The sequence below is a fragment of the Oryzias latipes genome, chromosome 8 (genome assembly GCF_002234675.1).
Source record: "Oryzias latipes chromosome 8, ASM223467v1".
Taxonomy (NCBI): Eukaryota; Metazoa; Chordata; class Actinopteri; order Beloniformes; family Adrianichthyidae; genus Oryzias; species Oryzias latipes.
The window spans coordinates 21,298,077-21,315,620 of NC_019866.2; the positions used below are offsets into that span (position 1 = coordinate 21,298,077).

At 40.2% G+C, this 17,544-nt stretch overlaps 1 protein-coding gene, 1 long non-coding RNA gene and 1 pseudogene across 6 annotated transcripts; 1 reads left to right on the forward strand and 2 right to left on the reverse strand.

Moving 5' to 3' along the window:
• Positions 1 to 1,817: 1,817 nt before the first annotated feature.
• On the reverse strand, positions 1,818 to 8,977 carry LOC111947807 (annotated as a pseudogene).
• Positions 8,690 to 15,047, reverse strand: LOC111947823 (protein KRI1 homolog). 5 transcript variants are annotated; one of them, XR_002873753.1, is made up of 7 exons: positions 14,818 to 15,046; positions 14,627 to 14,703; positions 14,451 to 14,556; positions 14,270 to 14,372; positions 13,448 to 13,534; positions 12,001 to 12,139; positions 8,690 to 8,802 (listed from the first exon to the last, which is right to left on the reverse strand). XR_002873753.1 is itself a non-coding variant. In XM_023958045.1 (6 exons), the coding sequence occupies exons 1-5, from the start codon at positions 14,900 to 14,902 to the stop codon at positions 13,492 to 13,494; spliced, it is 414 nt and encodes a 137-aa protein (XP_023813813.1). In that variant the 5' UTR covers positions 14,903 to 15,047; the 3' UTR covers positions 8,717 to 8,802; positions 13,448 to 13,491. The 5 variants fall into 5 exon arrangements, 2 of the variants coding, with proteins under 2 accessions (XP_023813813.1, XP_023813814.1); XR_002873754.1 differs by having other exon boundaries at positions 14,454 to 14,556; positions 14,818 to 15,043; XR_002873755.1 differs by lacking the exon at positions 13,448 to 13,534 and having other exon boundaries at positions 14,818 to 15,045.
• Positions 10,038 to 12,433, forward strand: LOC111947831. The gene is made up of 5 exons (XR_002873774.1): positions 10,038 to 10,258; positions 11,248 to 11,339; positions 11,456 to 11,506; positions 11,597 to 11,649; positions 12,305 to 12,433. It is a non-coding gene; the product is annotated as an uncharacterized LOC111947831 (long non-coding RNA).
• Positions 15,048 to 17,544: the final 2,497 nt, after the last annotated feature.

The window sequence follows — 17,544 nt, forward strand, 5'->3', positions numbered from 1 at the left end:
GGAACACACCAGGCAGGTCCAAGATTTTTTTTTTCAAGCACTGAGACGCTGTCAGCGCCCAGGAAACAGGCTGTACTTTTACTATATTAAGCACCTTTTGACCAACAGTCACAGATAAGTGTGACAGAGATACTATTTACTTTACTGTTTTACACAAGGACCTGTGATACAGTGTGTGAAGGGACTGTTGATTAAACCAGTTGTGGACACCCCCTCCTTATGAACACCTTCAGCACCACCGCGGCCCAGGTTATATCAGTCCAGCATTTCGTCTCCATCCCTCAGCCTTGGACTTTGCATCCAACATGTGAGCCACACGGGAGGGGGGTTCGACCGCATGTGGTCAGGCTTGCAGGGCTTTCAGTTGTTTTTTCCACAAAAGTGGAACTATTAGAGAAAGAATGCATATTTACTGTCCCAGTTCTGACCATGCAGTTGTTTTTATGCAACAATAAAAGTCTAATCAAAGTGTCACGGGTAAAAAAGGTGTATCTTTTTGAAAGTGACAAAGCTGTGATGTTAACCTTAAACATCTGATTTACTACAAAACATAATCTGGTAGTTTACAAACTACCACAAAGATGCAGAGATGTTAATTTGTTTAAATTAAACTTTTAAGATCTGCTGAAAAACCATGCTCCTAAAAATACAAAAAAGCTAAAAAAGAAAATCCTAAAGCTATATCACCAGCACAGAAATGTATGTACTTGTGATTTTTACATTTTTTTTCTTTGTAATTTTCTTTTTTAATAGAAAAGTAGTTTATGAATTTCCTCCTTAAATGTGAATCAGAACCCGTCAAAGGTCAAACAGAAGTGGTATCCTGTGTCCTTACTGTACTTTCTAAAATAAAATACCCCAAAATATTTCTGTGTTCCTCCACAAAAACAAGGTAAATATGACCACAGGCTCGCTGTTTTGCCCTTTTCCTCGTCTGTGGCCTCAATCCTGCTGTGAACTCTGCTTTTCGAAGAAAAATCTGGCTCCCCCGGGGGGAAAGCTACAGGGAGGGCAGGACTTCTGTCTCATGTTACGAAGCCAGACTGTGCAAAAAGTATACGTCCAATGGAGACCTGTACAGTAACAGGCCTGGCCCCAAGTGGGAGGAGGGAAGAGAGGAAAAAAAACAGTAATTTCTGGGAAGTCTCTAAGTTCAACAAAAGACGGTTTCACTCACTGTCTGTGTAAAAACGGCTTCAAGGTCAACCACAGAGTAAAAAAATGACTTTCTCTGCCGGCAGACATGTATTAAGTAAAAATAAAAAATGTGTTGTTATATATTTGCTTTTATGAGTTTTACCTTAAAATGTGAACAAAAATTGAGAAAAGTATCCATAACTGTTGACCTACAAGGTCCTAATCTGTATTTTTTATCATTACCATTAAAATATCAATGAACAATGTTTACTCGCCTCATTTTAAAACTAAGTGTAAACCTTTACAAATTGTACATTAAACTTTTTTATAAGCAATGAAAACATTCATTCTTCTATTCATTCATACCTTCTTCTAATCCGTTTAGTCCCTTTCGGGGTGCCCGGGCTGCTGGAGCCTATCCCAGCCACTTGTGGGCGAAGGCTGGGGACACCCTGGACAAGTCGCTATTCTGTCACAGGCCCACAAATAACAATCACAAACCCATGCACACCTATGGACAATAACGAGTAACCAATTAACCTATGAAGCATGATTTTAGAAAGAGAACATGTTCTGTTCCTGGTCCCCCAGCCGGGACTTGAACCAGGGGCCTTCTTTCTCAGGCAACCGCAATAAGCACTGCTCCACCGTGCAGCCGCAACAAAACCAGAAAAATCCAATTCTATAATAAATAGCAGCATTTGTTTATTTACAGAACATTCAATCATTAACAAAACCAGTACAGAACAAATATGTACACTTATAAACAACATATTTACAAGCTGAATGGAAACAGAACTTGTGCCATTTTGTCCTCACAAGCTGACAAACCCAGAAACCCTGGTCAGCTGTTTCACCCCTCCACTTTTCAACCATTCATGCTTATTTACTCCCACAACACAAAATACAGATCCAAAAGGTAGTTGTTGTCTCCCTGTGCCATTTCCCAGAAAAAAAGGGGAATTTAAAAACAAACACGCAAACACCGGGGAGATCCAAGAGCCATTTGAACAGGAATGCTGGCATGACGGGGACACAAATACATGTGCCACGGTACAGCGGTTTGGTGGCATCAAAGCTTTTTAACAACATGAAAAAAGGATGATTTAAAGGTTTCTGTCAAATCCACCGACAAGCATGTGGAGAGTGGAAGCTCTTATAGATGCAGAGGGAACATCTGGGAGCCCAGACAGAGGATGGTATAATCAAGGCACGACCACATGATGATGAGTGTTTTCTGTGAGGTTACATTCATCTTTGACTTCATGTGCTTTGAAAATAAGATTTTTTTAGGAAGTTTATCCATCTACGTCTGATAAAAGAAAAGTGGTTTGTTGTGTATAAACCAAAACTGTTCCCTGATCAGCAACATAAGACTTTTCTCCACATCAACTATCAGAGTCTGAACATCGAGAGAAGAAAAATCGACCTGAGAAATTAATGATGTTTGATGAGCATTCAGATGTTTTCTTGTGGGATTGAAACTCGTTTGCGCTGCAGACAAACCATCTGTTTGTGAGGATTCAGTGGTTGGAACATTCAGGCTTCACCTCTTTGTGCATTTGAGGTAAAAACGCTGATCGTCATCAAATCCACCTTAAGACAGCATTCAGTTTTCAGTGAAGGTGGGATTGTCGGTTTCTTCGTCCACGCTCACAACTTGCCTCTGATCAAAAAGCAAAGAAAAGAATGTTAGATAAAGTATTTTGCAGGGCGGTATCTACAAAGTTTTTGTAACATTTACTTTTGGGTAGGAGTAACCGTCAAGGCTGTTGCTTCTCCAAATGTGCACCTGGTCCTCTGTGGTTTTCTGATAAACAGGGTTATGAAAGTGGATGGTGTTGGAGCTTCTCAACCTGAAGGTCTTCCACAGCAGCACGCCACCAACAGCCAACAGTGAGAGAACCGCTGTTGGATGAACAGATATTGGGGGTAAGACGTCACATGTTGAGGGTGAGCAACAGCTCAGTGTTTCGGCAGCTGCTGCAGCAACTCACCCAGAGGGAGGACCAAGTAAAGAGCCACACCAAGCCCACGTTTGCTTTCTAAAAGGGAAAGGATTGTTATGTACAGCTGAGAAAGAAGTCAATGCGAAACGTCTTCAGATGAACCCCCTTGACAGCTTACCCAGAGAGGTTGTGGGGGCCTCTGTGAAGGTCTGCAGGACTTTCATATCGATCAGCCTGGGAGTGGTGGTCTTTGGGAGTGGTATGGTGCTCCTGATTGGAGGCTTGGTGGTCCTCTGTGTCTGTGACCTTGGGGTGGTGTGGGTTACAGCCCTGGGGGTGGTACTGGTGATCACCACCGGTGCTGCTGTGGTGGTGCTGTGGTGGAGTCTGGGATTCAACGTGGCTCTAGGTGACGTCCTGAGAGGCAGACGGGTTGTGAAAACAGATGGAGTTTCTGACTGAGATGGTCCTGCAGGTGTTGGTGCCTCTGAAATGCAAAAAACATTACATGAATTTATTATTTAAATAATCTACTACATTTTTTTTTAAAGGATCATAAAGTGCGCCGTCAATGAAAGGTCTATTTTTTTAGTCTTATGTCATATATAAGGCATACCGAACTATAAGGCGCATTAAGCGAGACAGGAGCGAGTCCATCAGTCAGTCAGACTATATTAACTGCGTTCCTGTAACTTCCAACCCTGTTTGCAACATGTATAAAACCAGACTAATACCGCTAAAACAAATGTTACCGTGACAATGTCAACTCCCAATCCTGTTAACACATAAAAAAAAAAAACCACAGTCCAACTCTACTACACGTTAGCATATTTTCAATAACACCCAACCTTGTTTGCAAAAGCACAACCAGAATTGATATATTAAGGCGCTCCAAATTGGACAGGGGAAGACTTTGAGGACCAGGATTTATCTACTGGATGTATAACGTTTCTGTGAAGATTTACCCACCTGGCACACATGACCTCATATCACTGGCAAGCATCTGGTGATCTGGACAGACGCAGGTGTATTTCGGTGGATGACTGCCCACTTGAGGGGCAGCAAGGCACATGAAGTCACAGTAGGATCTGGACGTGTTGCACCAGTCTCTTCCTGCAGCAGGAGAGTTCACTTTTTGGTTATTTAACTTTTATGGAATCACAAATAAAAACAGTATTTCAGGTAGATACTTTTGGAATTGTGTTCTGTAAACTAAAATACCATATGAAAATCTTCTTTAGGTGAAGATGATAAGGAGATACCAGCTTTGACTCAACCAAACTCAACACTCTGATCTGGTATTGGCTTAATCATTTTACCTGAAGGTTGTTTGAGATTATGGTAGAGGATGATGTCCTCTGGGGAATGCAGGTGCTCTGCCACTGGTCTTGTATCCTCACCGGTTAGTCGGTTGGCACTGAAGATGGCATTGTTGCCAACATCCGTCCAGAAAACTCTTTCCTTATCCAACACAAACAGCAATGCTTAAAGCCGGCCACTAACTTATATTTGTTAAACTTTTGGGTTTCCAGCAATGAATATCTACCTCGAATACAGTGAGTCCAAGCGGGTGAGCTAGTTTGTGCTCATCAATGATGGAGCGTGCGCCGACCACCACCCTGCACATCTACGCTGGAGAGAGTGTGCAGCTTAGAGTCCACCCAGTAGAGTCGCTGGTTCAGCAGGTCTGTAGAGGTAGCGATCATGAGGACAGGGAGTTCAGAACAGATGGAACCGTAACCCCAGACCAGACGGGATGGAAGGAGTTTTTGGGGTTTACCAAGAGTGATGCCATTAGGCCAAACAATGCTGTCAGTGACCAGAGCGGAGCGGCCTCCTTCCATTGAGACCTCCCTTCTCGATCTTAGCTGGATTTCCCCCAATCAGTCCAATAAAGAAAGCTGTGAAATGTTGAAAAATGGCGGTAAAACAAAAAGTTTGAACCATGAGAAACACATGTAAATGAAACCATCATCTCACTTGCTATGGGGATCGACCACTATCGCCCGAGGCTTCGACAAGCCTTGGTGGAAGAGAGTTTTGCGATGGCTGCCATCAGCGGTTGCCACAGAGATAGTGCTACGAATACTGTCGGTCCAATAGAGGTTTTTATGGACCCAGTCGTAGGCGATTCCTTCAGGGGCATCAACGTCGCTGTCGATAACGGTTTGGGTGCAGAGTCGAGTCGTCAGCTGAGTCTATGTTTTGTTCTTCGTGAAACATCCAAAATGGTGTCAAACGTCAGCGAATGAAACCAACATCCTTTCCGTTCTGGTTTTCAGTCAAGACTCACCTGTAGATTTTCTTCAGAGAAATGTCTGACCAGTAGATCTCTTTAGTGGCTACGTCAATGTCCAGCGCCACCGACAACATTCTTTAGGCGGGGAATTACTCGAGTGTACTCGCTTTTGTCAAGAGTCATCTTTCTCACTTCAATGACGATTGGGTGAAGAAGAGGTAGGCTATTGTACCTGCAAAACCACAGAACCGAGGTGGGACAGTTTTCACATAATAGCATTGATTAGAATATTTCTGGAAAAAAGTATCAAAGTAACTCATATGAATTTAAAGAGAGTTGGTGAGTTTAGCTTTGGTCAACACAACTGAATAATATAAACAGCTAAGACTTGTGTCTTAAAATTTTGCAACTAGACAGTAAACTGGGCGGAAATTTGTAAACTACAGTTCCTTGTGGAATAACTGGTGCTGGAAATTGTGGCTTTGGGCTTTTTAACCGTTTAACACCTGAGCTTATACAAAACCGTGGACGTTCTTTTAATTGAAACGTTACTATGCAAACAGTAGTTCTACTGTTTGCATAGTAACGTAATTCCAGCGCAGAAAAGCATCTCTTACATTAGTGAAGAGTTTACGCAATCAACGTAAATCAGCTGAAAAATAGTACAGAGAGAGGCACGCCTCTCTTCTCTCTGTGCTGAACAGAATCTGTTAGAAGTACATTAATTGCGTAAACGGTTGAAGAGCCACGATAGGTCAAAGAGCGTGTGTTTATTTTCCTGTCGCCGGTGACAGCTCTGGCTTTAAAGGGTAAGAACCAGATTTGACCCTCAATTTTGAGCAACAGAGAACCTGGTTGTGTGCAAAAAGTAATCTCCACATGAAACAGTCCATTTCAGACTCAAAAACCATATTTTCTGTAACAATCAGCAGACACCAATCCTTAGGATTGGATGATTTTGTGCTATCATACCTCCATGTTTCTGGTTCAAAGATATGCAAAAAATGTACAAAACTGTATTACAACAATCATAAGACTGGGTATGGATCATTGACTCTATATGAGAACTGGACTAGGTGACCCCTCCCCTGGTGTTCCAAACAGGAAGTACTTCTATAGAGAAATAAACAGCTGTCACTCAGTCATTCTATTGGTCAGAATAAACATTCTTTGCTCTGCTACCTTTTTTAACATGTTCTTGATGATCCTATGTTCTTTTTTCACGCTATTTTTTCCGTATTGCAAGTTATTCAAGTAATAAACTAAACTCAAACTAAAAAAAAATGCCTCAGATGCCTCTATAAAAATATGTGGTGCCTGCTAGCCCCCATGTCCAAACTTCAACACATTTGATTGACAGGGTTTGAGTAGCTCTTTTCAAATGGTAGGGGTGTGGACTTCCAAAAAGCTCACTCTGATTGGCAAGAGTGGCTGCCATAGAAATGTTGACTCAGACTGACAAGGACCAATCACTGCTTACTAACAGAATCTGGCTCCAAATATGGCGGCGTCCGTATTGCAAAAAAATTAGCTACTGAATTGACTTCACCTCATTGGAGCCGGAAGTAACGCACTTTCTAAGGGTGACGTTACACTCGCTCGCTCCAGTTCTCATTTACAGTTAATCGTTTTAATGACAGATTCCTGATTTTGTTTGAATGAATAACCAAGCACACGAGTCATTTTGATATGAACTTTGACCTTTGACAATAACTTAAGAGAAGCATTCCAAGAAAGTGCTCATCTTGGACATTAGAGGGATAAAGTTACCAAACTCTGAATTTGATATTTTTGTTGCTACTTAAAATGTGGAAAATGTGAATAACACATCTGTTGTAGCAGACTATGCTAACTAACTTCAAGGGGTTTATTAAAAAAAACAACAACACTAAAATATAAGATGTTGATCCTCATCTGTAGTGATCATTGACATAATATAGAACCAAAAAAGGGACTAATTCACCTGCTACGGTCAATAAGTAACTTTCAGTGGAGCAAACAGTGTTTATTGATATTGACTACAAATCAATCAAATGGATCCTTTTGTATCAAACGGACTTGCTGTGTTTGTCGACCAGGGCCAAAATTGAACTTTAAAAGTGCCAAAAGTAGATTAGATCAGGCCACAAACGTGTGAATTATACACATTTTTCTCACACTAATAACATCCCTGACTCTTTCTCCATTTCTGTGTAAAAGCAATTTACTTGATATTTTTCTGTTAAAGTTGGCAGAATAAAAGGGCAGAGTCCGGATGCTTACCAATAGATTTGCACGCTTTGGTTACTGGGTCAACCTGGTAACCCTCCTCACATTCACATTTGTAGCTGCCCATCGTGTTAATGCAGGTCTGGCTGCAGGTGTCTGGACTGGCGCACTCAATCAATATCTGATGAAGGGAGACGTTTTTAAAAATGTATTTCTTGTCACTTCAGCTTAGTTGTGAGTTAACTGTTAATGAGAAAGAACACTGAGGGATTGACGGTTAACAGCAGAGTAACTAAAGATTTGTACATTATTTCAAAAAGGAGTAAAGTTCATTTTAAAATGACGACATAAAGCAGACGTCAGGGCATGGGCTCACCTTCGCACCGTCTTTTGTCTCTGAGGCTATATCCAGTCGGACACAGGCACTCATGGCCGATTTTCAGGTCATTGCAAATGTGAGAGCAGCCGCCATTGTTGTAAAGACATTCGTTGGAGCCTGCAAAGAAAAAGAAGAGGCCTTTTTATGGGGATATAATTACAACTCTAAGGACACGCAGGACCCGAGGTAAATGCATAAACTAGTAATTAACCAGAAAGTTGTGAAAAGCTGCACCCACCACATTCCCGAAGAGGCTCATCTGACCAATCCCTGCAGTCCCGTTTGCTGTCACACACTCTCTCCATGGTTATGCACTCCCCACTGCGGCACTTGAACTTGTCCGGGCCCTCACAGCGGGTCACTGTGCAAGCCAAATGAAATGATGAGTGAAAAAGGTACAGCTTTTCAGTGGGACTATGGAGCGTGGGAGGGTCCTCTTACCGTTGACACAGCCGGATTCGTCAGTCGTGTCTCTGCAGTCGTACTGCTGGTTGCACTGGCGACTGCCGGTGGATGCAGGTTCCGTCGCCACATTCAAACTCATCTGGACAGCAGGTGGAGCGAGCTAAGGGCAAAGCGACTGTAGTAAGTAATGGGGCAGTGAAGAAATGCAGGACATGACGTTTGGAACCACAAACTCACTGCAGCCAGCTTCATCAGATCCATCCAAGCAGTCAGCATCTCCATCACACTTCCAGCTGCCGTGGATGTACTCTCCGCTGCCACAGTGGAACTCCATCGAGTGGCACTGATGAGAGGCGAGCGTCACGGGGGCTTCGGCGTGGCAGCTCTGGGGCCACTCGTCTGAGCCATCAAGGCAGTCGTTGTAACCGTCGCAGGCAGACTGGCGAGGGATGCAGATGCTGTTGTTGCACTGGAAGGATGCAGAGCTGCAGGTGATGAGAGGGCAGGAGGCCTCATCACTCCCATCATCGCAATCTGACAGATAAACCCACCCGGTTCATCATTCTCAGAACTGTGCATTGACCTCTGTTCACCTTGAAGAATAACAACCGCCTCCTTCATCACAGAACTGGGACAAGCTGCATGAGCGACGACGACCATGCCGGTCGACTGAGAAAAACTGGACTGACTGACAGACACTTTTAGAAACTCATCGGTTTACTCAGCCTTTAAACTCCAGTGAGCGGATTTAGGGCGCCAGCTTCTTAATTTTATTATTCTTATTACTGTTGTTTCTTTATTGTATCATATTGTTTCTGATTTTATGTTAAGTCCTTTGGTTGCCTCTGCTTTTATAAGTGCTATACAAATAATAAATTGATTGTTGTAAAGACACCATTTAGTATTTAGGCATTAAGGAGCTGGGAAAACAACCCTGCTCCTCTTTACATCCACAAGGCTGCTGAGGAGCTTCACGGAGGGAGTGAACATCACTGAAACTCTGTTAAGACGTTGCAGCAGCAGCTGTATCTGCCTCCTCCAGCTCTCACCACATACAGACAAGCATCCTAACCAGCTCTATGTGTGATGGTGAGGTGTGTGGTGGAGGAAATCATCTCCATCCATAACACCACTCCTCAAAGGTGTGCATTCAGAGCAGAACGCCATCAGGGATTCTTCACACCTCATCACAAAGCGCTAAACACACCGGCCAGTGGACCTCAGAGAGACTGCAGCAAATAATACAAAAACATGACCTTTCAGAAATTAAAACAAACAAACAATTAAAACATTTGCAGTCTTTTCCAGAAACCCAAACCAACTAACAAAAAATGAAATGAAATATTGACATCATTGATTGGATGATGACTTTTGAAAAAGAGGGAAAGCTTTACTAATCACTGAACTTTTGCAGTGACCGTGGCCCGAAGCTGTAAAATGTACCTTCTGACAAAAGATATTGCCATGCCAGATAACTTCCTGTTGAAAGGTGTGCAAACGTCATCATCCAATCTGTGATAGTGCTCATCTTTTTGGGTTTCTTAATTAAACATTTTATTTATGAATTCTGGAAACTACTTTTTTTTGTCTGAAACATTTTCTTCTCAATATGTTTTATTGTTTCTGCCTGGAATTGTGTTTTTTTTTTTTTTTACATTTTGGTTTCTGAAACTTTTGTGTTGATTTCTACAATGTTTATTTTGTTTTTCTTTTTTTAAATGAATGCTTTTGTGTTGAGTGATTGGTTGATGTGATTTGCACTTCAGGGCCACCGTAAGCTAGCCTAGTGTGCATCACGATGGATGACATTGAGGCGAAGTAGTCGCTTTTTCTGTTCTCCCTGGATGATCCGACTGGATTATTTCAACGCACTCAATGTTTTGCAAAAGAAACAACAGGCCTGCAACGTTTTTTCTTTTTTTGATTTTGGGGTTCCGTACCGTGAGTAAACTAAACTGTGTGTGTGTATGTGTGTGTGAGCGTGCGCGCGTGCACGAGATCTAAGGTTCCTAACGGTTCAAACTGTTAATGTTCTACAGTTGTTACTTGTGTGCAGTGACTTTGTTAACTAAGGAGTATTTTTTTTTATTGTTGAAGCAAAAATTCAATAAACAATCACGGCGTGTCTTTCAATGACAACAACAAAATGATAAGATAAAGGTAGACACGAAAACAAATATACAAAAAAAATAATAAATAAAAAAATATAAGTAAAAATAAGTGGCTATTATTACACAAGCTTAAATAGATCAAATAAATTGCACAATGTTTGGCCATTCTTATGATTCATGTTATGTATAGATTTAAAGAATAATTTGAGACGGTCCAATAATGCATTAATGTGATGTTTCACCTTTAAGAATGTACAAGTATGTATAAAATGTTTAGAAATTATAATGAGTACATTAACCAGAAAATCCACATTTTTCTCAATAAATTGTTATCGAATTTTAATTGTAATCCAATTTAAAGGGTTAATGATGATTTTTTATTTTTATTTGAGTCAATTATCAAAGAAAGACCAAAAGGTTTTTTTTCATGCAAACATTCAAAGAAAATATGTTCCACAGTTTCTACATTAATTCCACAAAAGACACAAAGATCTCTATACCAGTTAAAGCGGGTATGTAGAAAATGATTGGAAGGGTAAATATCATTCAATATTTTAAAGGTCACTTCTTTAGCTTTGTGAGGGATAGGATATGACAGAATGTTCGTATCCTTCTAGCTTCTGTGGTGCTGTAATTCTGCAAAATACATTTTCTTTTTAACGGGGAAGGATAATATGAATTATTTAAAATTTCTCAAATAAATTTGTTAGTTAGGGTCAGCGTCGCTCAAGTAACTTTCGGTTTTTTGACCATGGCGCAATAGTAATATGCATGTTAAGAGAGTCTTTGCCGCTTGTCATATTTCTGTTCTCCTTTTAGAGTCTAACAGGAAGTCAGAACCGAAGGCGCATCAGACTTTGAATGCCCATAAGCAACTACTTTGTACAACTACAGGACACCTGGCCATACAGGTAATATTACAAAAAACTGTTCACATCATTTGTAATATATGTAATAAAAAATAAATAAATATCAATCTACATCCATGAGTTAATAAGGAGTTGAAAAACAACCTTTGTTTTTCAAGAGCATGGCACATTCTGACTGCTAATCTGGACCCCCACCCCCAGCTGACAACGTAAGACCAAATGATTAGGTTCAATTTGTCACAAGATTTGGTTGGGTGGTCGTTTGGTTTCATTTTTAATTTTTAATTGGTATGTTTCAGGTGCCACAACACGAGATGGACGTGGAGAAGTGAAGATGATCAAAGAGTATGAGGTATCTTATGATCATCATGACCATATTTCAATGATTGACTAGCCTTGTAATATGGTTTTTACTTGTGATATTTTATTGAAGGTAAAATATTCTTTACACGTAATTTTTTTAAAGAGAAAATAGGTGCATATTTTTTCTATTAAGTTTTTAACTGATTTCTTATGCATTTTATTCTCTTACCCTTTTTAAATTATCTTTAGCTGTTGATGAATTATTACTGTTATTTTAGGAGCATAATTCTATTTCAGTTATACCTTTTTTACCCCCTGATTTGATCCCTCAGTTTTTTTTTTTCGTTTTTTTTTTGGCTCCAGTGTTTTTCCTTTCACACTGGGAATAGTTCTGGTTTACCATCACAGTTGCTGTCCCATTGACAGCTCCAGCCTGGTGACTGGAGGGCTCTGCACCACTATGTGCCCAGGCCACGGTTGTGGGTGTTGACTCTTGGCGTGCATGGCCCCCAAACAAGTTTTTGTCTCAGGGTCAGCCCCTGTGAACAATGTTGTGTGACATGAAAAAAAAAAACATTGTCATATGAATATTGTTTAAATGAAACTAAATTAAGTATACTTTTAACATTTTTTACTCTCTTGGCCGTTTGTTTTTCTTGGAATCTATTCTTAATTATTTCTAATTACAGTTTTTTTCTTCTCAGGATGTCAGCCGAGATGCAGTGAAAGAGGACTGAACTAATCGCTTCAAGATTGTCTTGGTCCTTCCCAATGAAACACAGGACAACCAAGACCCAGCGTTTTTCTACAGAGAGCGTAATTATATCAGGGGAGGGGGGGGGCAGATTGTGCCCCGGTCAACCGCCCTACTGCTATAAGAGACCTGCCTTTACATTTGCGGTGATAAAGTATCACTATAGTGTCAAAAACGCGGCATCTAGCTCTGCTCTACGGATTAGTCTGAAAAACAAGCTAGCTTAGCTATACTCAAGCATGATGCAAAATGACTAATTTGCTGGCTAAAACAAAACCATGAGGCATTGCTAAGGCAAGTAACTTTGTGGACCAATGTCAAACAATTTTAAAAGATTGAAGTCAAGTAAAAAGACAAAAAAAAAAGGGTTGAAAACGTTACCTACCAAACCCAGGCAACTTCGATCAACCCGCTCCCTCTTCTGTCTGCAGTGATACTAAGGCACGCGCTTCTGATCTTAAAATGGCGGGTGCATGGTGTGCGCATGCGCAACTTAGATGACGTCATTGAAAGTTGGATGAACATAATTTTTTTAAGTTATATTTACCAATTTAATAAACGTTGTTTCTGTCATGTAATGAATGATGCAGCTCAGAATTGCTTGTTCACGACACTGTGCGACAGTGCGATTTACGACAGTGCGATCTAGGGGAGTCGAGTTGGATGTGCGTGCCTGGAGAGTGTTAATAAAAAGTGTCTGCTGCTAACCACCGAACTATTGCCACTCGTCATTCCACAGTTTCAAAAATAAAAAATATGTTTGACTTACTTAAAATAATTAGGCATAACCAAAAAATGTGATTAAAATAATTAAAATGAACTAAAAAGATATTTGAAGCATTTACTAGAGGCCAGAATCACTTTTTTTTAGTGTACAGTTCAGCTTCACCACAACAGTCAGGAAAAAAATGGATAAGTATTTATTTAACATTCCGTCATGTCACTGTGTCCAACTGCATCGATCAAAAAGTCCTTAGTGTAGGCCATGTGATGTTTGTTGTGTTGATTTCACCAAAATTGCTTTTTTATCTTTAATTTGTTATTTGCATGCGAATGTTTTAAGCGGAGACTTTTATTTTGATGGTTCGCTTACTTCCTGTTCTTTCGCGGCATTCTCCTCAGTCCCCCATGAGAACTTCAGAGAGTAGGTAAGCCGTAGACGTTACTCGCACTAGTTTGACTGAAAAGAGAGTTTAAAGTTTAAAACATAGAAAAACAATGTTCATAACTTAAAACTCTTCTCACACCTTTTTTGTTTTTGCCAATTGTGTGAAAAATGTTGTTAAGGGTAAATGCAGCATTCAGAAGTGTGTTAGTGTTAGCAAGACTTAAGCTAACTTGCAGCATGGTCTCATGTGTGTCTGTGGGTGTTTTTTTTTTTTTGCCTTCCCTACAAGATACACACACTTCCTGTTGTGGAAGATGGTCTGTTATTAACTGCTGCTCAGTGACAGTTGTTGCACAATCCCATCCTTCAGATCCTTTATTTACCAGTTTACACTAAATGGTAATGAACTCTCCCAGTAAAGAATACATTTACAAAGTGATGCAGGGGTAGGGCGGAAGATTGCAGGTTCAATTCCCACCTTGCCTGTCCTTGGGCAAAACACTGAACCCCACCTTGCCTCTGGTGGAAGGTTGGCGCCAGTGTTCGCCAGCGGAGCCGCCACCAGTGTGTGAATGTGTGTGTGACTGTAAAGCGCTTTAGGCCTTCGAGGAAGGTAGAAAAGCGCTGTACAAGTATACGACATTTACCATTTACATTTAATTTTGTGTATAGAAACATTATTTACGTTTCACTATTAAAATCCCAACACTGCAGAGTTGTGTGCAGTACTTCATGTTTACAATCAGACTAAAGGTTTCTGTTGTGTTATTTTAATGAAAAGATGCTGTTTCTTGAACAGGACCTCACCCCTCCTTCTCCAGGATGACTGCCCGCTCATAGTCCTTGAGGAACATGGGTTTCACTGCAGCTTTCTTCGAGGTTGAAGGCTTCTCATCGCTGTGAGAAGTGTCTGAATAAAGAGGAACAAACGTTTCACGAAGGGGCAGAAAAGCCACGAGAAGCTAGCTGCTGCAAACATGTAAACAACCACTTTCAGAGTAGAACTTGGCGTCTTTCTCGTAGATCTTCGGGTCTTTTTTCTTCAGCAGCGACAGGATCCTGTAGAAGTCCCTCTCGACGGTGGGATCCAGCTCCTGCGGGACACAACTTTAGCTCAGTCAGTGCGTTTTAACTCAGCTAGTCTAGAAGACCTCATGTGCTAACCACTTCACTGTCGTCTGAGCTGGACCCCGAAGAGTCCGAGTCTCTCCCGTTGTTTCTGTCCCAAAATCGGGCCTTAACTGTAAAATACAAAACAAAAAGATGTCTCTTAAGCGGCAGCAGCCTGAAAAACAACTTAAAGCTACTTCTCATCGCTGGGTCGTTAGCATGTTAGCTAGCTGGTAGACACTTACGTTTCTGCAGCTCTTCTTTCTGTCGGTATTTGTCATATTTCTGAGCAAACTTTGTGTTAATTTTTAGTTCCCGTTTGCCTGACATTTTAAAAATGGAAAAAGGATAATTATTGAGAAAAATAAACAGACATTAGCGAGTAGAAACCATGCCAGCTGCCAAAGGAAGCATGTGTGGGACCCTAATCACGTGGTTTCCGCTAAAGGAAGCAATTGCAGTAAATGTCCTGCAGAGGGCGCACGAATCACAGAATTATTTTTATTTGATTGACAGAGAAAAGTTCTTCTGATATTAATACCTTTAATTTTTTCAATTAGTTGTTTTGTCTGATTTCATTTTTGATAGATTTAACATATTAGAACTTAAGAAATTAATAAATGTTAGATTCCCTGATGCAAAAATCACAATTTAAAGATGTTAAAAAAAATGGATAAAGTGTAGATTTAGTTTGAATATGTTATTTATGATTAATGTCTGTCAAAATGTGTTTTTTTATTAGACAATAAAAACAAGCATATTTACAATAAAAACAATAACTATTTTAAACTAAATGTTCAGTGGTTTCTTTAAAAAAAAAACAGTCAGTGTTGTGGTCGGTTTGTTGGAATTCACTGATCAAATGTCATTGATTCTCTACTTGGTCTGTGAGTAAAAATGTCAACAGCGTTCCATAAACTCAAACAAACACAGTATCTGGTCAGTGCTGCATTTCTGCTGCATGTGGGAAGACCTGAGTGGGTGGGACTGTGCCAAATGTGAGACCACATGACGTCATGGCAGTTCAGGCTAAGTGTGGGCTGTTCTGGCAAGTTTCTTCTGGCTCGGTTTCATTATGGACTGACAACAATAAATAATCTGTTGGAATCAAGCCCTTTTTACAATTATCTCTGAGAGCAGAAAAACTCCCAGGAGTTATCCAAAGCGCTCCTTTGTTTCTCAGTCACAGGCAGCTGTTTATAAATCAATACTTCAATGATATTTCTGTAGCTTCAAGAGAAAAAGGTTACACCGATGTTTCAAGAAGTAGAAAAAATTAGTTTATGTTCTGTTAGACACTTTATTCTTATTATGAAATTGAAAACATAGTGTTACGCCCCCTAGGGGGGCATAACACAAAAAGTTCAGATTTGGCTGATAATTTAACTAAAACACCAGACGAATGTCAATATACAAAAATGACACAAATTTATTTACAAATAAACAACCACCAACAACTACAAGTAAAGCAAAAAGGCTTCAGGGTGAACCAAGGCCAAAATAACAAACAAAACCCCACCTAACTGAAACATGTAATCTTACCTGTAAATGAAAGAAAAAGGGAACTCAATGACAAACACTAACCTCCCTAGACTAACAAAAACAGGAGAAAACATGTACTAAAGAAAATGGCAGTTCACCCCTACAGCTTCACTTCAACAAAATTATAAAGCAAAGGACTAAACAGAGTGGGCACAACACCATAAACTACACAGAAGAAATAATACAAAACACTAAAGTGCAACACAACTAAACAGGTGGTGAGATCAAAAACAAAATGGAGAAGAGGGCCAAGCTGCAGTGGAGACTGTTGCAGCAAGGCTCCCTTCTCACAGGCTGGAGGTCCAAATGGTGCTTTTAAGGCTGCCTCCACCAGCTCTGGTCCAATGGGAGGCCACGCCCTTCCCAGCACACCTGAAAATAATCAGACATACAAACCCAAAAAACCCACAGAAGTCCCACTCTGAATTTAAATACACAAACCACAGAACAAAGAGAACAAACTACACCAAAAACAGCCACAGCCGTAACACAGTTATTAGTAATAACTGCTGCTCAGTGACAGTTGTTGCACAATCCCATCCTTCAGATCCATTATTTACCAGTTTACACTAAATGGTAATGAACTCTCCCAGTAAAGAATACTTTTACAAAGTGATTTCTCAATTTTTTTTAATCTAAAATCTAGTACTAATAATTACATAGTTAACAGTTGGTCTATAAATTTTTTCTCAACAAACAGCAGTTTTCCTTATTACTTTAACTTGATGTTCCAAATTCCATATTTTGTTTTAGTGACAAACAAAATAAGATTTTTTTTTTGAAACTGTAAAAATAAAGAGAATATAGCTCTTATCTAAACAGACCATAGTATTGTAACTTGCCCATGTCTCTTCCCACTCGTGTTTTTCTGTGTTTTGTTACAAACTAATTAAAATACATGTACTTCTTTTTCAGCTTGAAAACTCTGGTGAGCAAACTGTTCCTCCCAAATTAGGCCGGTCCCCAATAAAAGTCAACCTGAGCAAAGGTCATATGAAGCTGGCTTTTTGTTTGCTGAGGATGGGGTGAGCAGTGATGTTTTATGGTTGTCTCTATAAGGCATCTGTATTCATATCAGGTCATGTTGTCATGGTGAGCCAGAGGACGCATTACAGGAAAATCTGCATCCACTGAACAAACCACATCAGCGATGCTGCTTCAAAAGTACAAAGCAGTGACCACTACAGTAAAGGATGAGTGTTCTGGTCAGTTGAAAGCAAAGCCTAGAATAAAATAAAAGTTAACAATGAATCTAGAAAGGACATTAAATAAACTGGAGGAAAGACAACCTCATGATGACACGTATCTTCAGCTGCCCCACAACAGTCAGGAAAACGGATGGAAAAGTATTTAATAGTCCGTCATGTCACTGTGTCCAACTGCATCGATCAAAAAAGTCCTTAGCAATTACATTAACAATTCTAAACGGA

Coding starts and splice junctions, on each gene's coding strand:
- LOC111947823 (XM_023958045.1), bottom strand. CDS start 14,902: ATGTCAGGCAAACGGGAACTAAAAATTAACACAAAGTTTGCTCAGAAA. Junction 14,704..14,817: donor GAAAGAAGAGCTGCAGAAAC/GTAAGTGTCTAC, acceptor TGTATTTTACAG/TTAAGGCCCGATTTTGGGAC. Junction 14,373..14,450: donor CAAGTTCTACTCTGAAAGTG/GTTGTTTACATG, acceptor CTCTTTATTCAG/ACACTTCTCACAGCGATGAG.